The sequence below is a fragment of the Centruroides sculpturatus genome, unplaced genomic scaffold, assembly GCF_000671375.1.
Source record: "Centruroides sculpturatus isolate CEXI.00-Female unplaced genomic scaffold, Cexi_2.0 scaffold98, whole genome shotgun sequence".
Classification (NCBI taxonomy): domain Eukaryota; kingdom Metazoa; phylum Arthropoda; class Arachnida; order Scorpiones; family Buthidae; genus Centruroides; species Centruroides sculpturatus.
Window position 1 is genome coordinate 346,349 of NW_019384476.1, and position 3,248 is coordinate 349,596.

The window sequence follows — 3,248 nt, forward strand, 5'->3', positions numbered from 1 at the left end:
CGGATGATAAACTCGTTCATTTCTGTTGTCCATTTCATCCGTTGGCGTGGTTTTCCAGCCTTTGTGGTCTGTGGATGCAATGCCACAGAAACACCAAGGCTAGGTTGATTCCTCACATCTGTTGAGGGCATTGCAGTAGCCATGCTTGGGCCGATGCTGCTTTTGCTACCGGTAACCAAGGGAGACTGTGGCCTATTTTTCGAACGTGAGCCTCTGCCTAACCCACGAACGCGGACCTTGTTAGCCCGGGTGACGTCCGAGCCGGTATCACACTTTGATCTGGTTACTACCATAATTATCTCACAGAATGTGGGTGTGGTCACTCTTAGCTTCATTTCTCTCCATAGACCTTACTGGCATGGGTGTCCCTACCAGGAGCTTGTGCTCCAGCCTGCGTTGCTCTATGGTTCAGTAAAATTACTGGGCTCTCCCACCACGACCAGGTGGTGACCACGGGAGAGTTATTATTATTATTATAGCCACTTCTGGCTCATTAATTTGGCTTTGGTTGCTTTAATGTTTATTGGGTTAGCTGATGTTTGTTTATATATGAATGAGTTTGTGCAGTAAATTTTTTAGCATTGTGCCTATTCTGAGTTAAAATTGCTTCACTTGTTTTAAGTGATTATTTAATGAACTGAATTCATGTGGAATTTTAACATATTTTTACTTTTTAAATGCAGTTTATAAATAGTTTGAGCTTAACTGTCTAAAATTATTGCAAAAAAGAACAACCAATTTTTGCAGATGCCAACTCAATTTATAGTAGTATGTAACCTCCCATTCCCTGAAAGGTTGAAATCTTTCACAAAAGTTGAAATTTTGGTGCATAAATTTCCAATCACAAATGATTGAATTCCCAAACACTGACATCCATAAACATTGAGGGTGTAATATATATCATTACATAATATGAAAAGAAATAGTTAAAATATTTTATAAAACATAGAGGAATTTTTATAAAATAATTACTACGTAAAAGATCGATGACAACACAATACTGGATATACAAGCAAACAAAAAACACAATGTCAACCAAACTCCAACAATTAAACCGTTGCACGAACGTTTTCATCTACCTTAAAGTAGACATCTTCAGGTGGAATATTAGAATTCTACAACGAAATTCTTCATTTCGAATCACACGCACTGAAACACACCATCAACCACAAAGACATGAAGTTCCCACTGACTTGGAAGTTCTACATTTTTAAACACCTAACTGATGATGTTCCTGCTGATGCATATTCTGTGACATTATGCATCCACTAATAGACAGGTGCCACACCTACTAAGCGGCACTTGCAATTTGAAATGAAGAATTTCATCATAGAATCGTAATATTCCACCTGATGAAAATGTTCGTGCAACGGTTTAATTGCTGGAGTTTGGTTGACATTGTGAGTAGTTTTTTGTTTATTACCACATAAAATATGTCATAATAAAAAAATTTAGTAAATAAAACACACATTCAAAAAAGAAAAATTCTTAGTTTATTGAAAAAGTTGCCAGGCCTAAGATTTTTTTCTTTTTTGAATGTGTGTTTTATTTACTAAATTTTTTCATTATGGCATATTTCATATATTACAGGAGTTTTGAAAACAAAAAAAATTTTTTAATAAAACATAATTAAACTATTTTTCATTAGTTTTAAATTTTTGTAACATGTTCTTTGACATATTCCATTTATAGAATATAAATGATCTGATGAAGATCAGTATTGATTGAAATGTTAGTCAGTATATTATTTCAAAATTAAAGTTTTGTTTTGGATCTACGAAAGTTGTTAAGCTGAATTTACTGTACTATTTTTCAGTGAGTAGCAATTATTAAGTATGTATGATTAAATGTTGTTTTCATTGAAACAGATTTTTCAGTTCTACCGGTTTATATTTTCTGTTTGGATTATTATATCACCGAATAGTAGTAGGAGCCAAAGGATTGGAGCAAATTCCAAATTATTCATTTTGGCAAGATTTTGGTAACTTACAAGCTGTAAGTATTTTTTGACTAATTCTAATAAATGAAAAAAGCAAAGTTTTTAAACTATTAAACATTTAATAACATTTAAATGTGTTTAGGACGGATGTGATTTTCTTTGCCGTTGTGGTTCGAGACACCAGTCTCAGGCATATAGAGGAATAGATGACTGCTTAGATAGAGAAGAAGAAGAACGTGACGACCAATTGTTAACTATGTAAAAAGAAAAATATATAAAGGCTTTTGCACAAAGCTAAATTTGTCAGCCCATTCAAATTTGAGTCTGTAATCCACAAGATTCTAGTCTACAAATTCATAGCGAGTAATATTTATTTGATAAAATAATTATCCAAAATTTTTACATAGCCTGTTTGGTACATTTACAAAGCTGTATATGTACATAAAGTGGGTGTGATTATTGTCATATTGCTAAGTCAGTCTTCTGCTTAAGAATGAAAATAATTTTCTTTTGCACAATGATGTATATAATGACGTTTTTAAAAATCTAATTTATTTTTTAATGTCTAAGGGATAATATAATAATNATCTAGCTGCAAGGACCCGCTTCTCTGGGCAAAAAGTAACGATAGTGAAGATTAAGATAATTACATTATAGCCAATCTTACTCGTTTTCACAGAATGCAAGAATTAGGTCCCCCGTTTCCAGACTAATTAGAGAATTTTTATGTCCAGTCAAACAAACTATTTTCAATTTGATCAATTTTCTGGAACGTTTACAATCATTCTATAACCAAACCAATTCGAATTCGAAAATTTTTAAAATCAAAATAGAAAATCTTCCACTTTCAACCACTTTCAAGCCCATATCTCCCACACCCTTATAGCTATCGAATTCGAATTCGAAAATTTTTAAAATCGAAATAGAAAATCTTCCACTTTCAACCACTTTCAAGCCCATATCTCCCACACCCTTATAGCTATCGAGACACAACCACCATAGTGCACGAATTGAGACTTGGGGCTACTACCACATACAAACACCATTCATGTGCGATGTGTAGATTTGCAGGATTAGGAAATACTGGCCAGTTAAGTGGAGTGACTATTTAACTAGACAAAAATTATTCTGTATAGCAGATGCTACTAGAGGGCAATACTTTTTCTGAATATGCAAAAAATACAGTTATTATATTATATAAATGTTTATTCAACCCTATTAAAATTATATTTATTTTCTTATTTACATTTCTCAAAATTTGATAATTTTTAATTTTTATACCCAACTGCCACAATGCTTTGTTTTGTTT

At 32.7% G+C, this 3,248-nt stretch overlaps 1 protein-coding gene across 1 annotated transcript in view; it reads left to right on the top strand.

Annotated features, from left to right (window-relative positions):
• LOC111621322 (cation-dependent mannose-6-phosphate receptor-like) overlaps positions 1-2,518 on the top strand; it is a 7,897-nt gene extending 5,379 nt beyond the window's left edge. The window contains exons 3-4 of the mRNA XM_023363414.1: positions 1,869-1,995; positions 2,082-2,518. Coding sequence (XP_023219182.1) covers positions 1,869-1,995; positions 2,082-2,201 — 247 coding nt within the window. The 3' untranslated portion in view covers positions 2,202-2,518. The remainder of the gene's footprint in view (positions 1-1,868; positions 1,996-2,081) is intronic.
• The last annotated feature ends 730 nt before the right edge of the window (positions 2,519-3,248 follow it).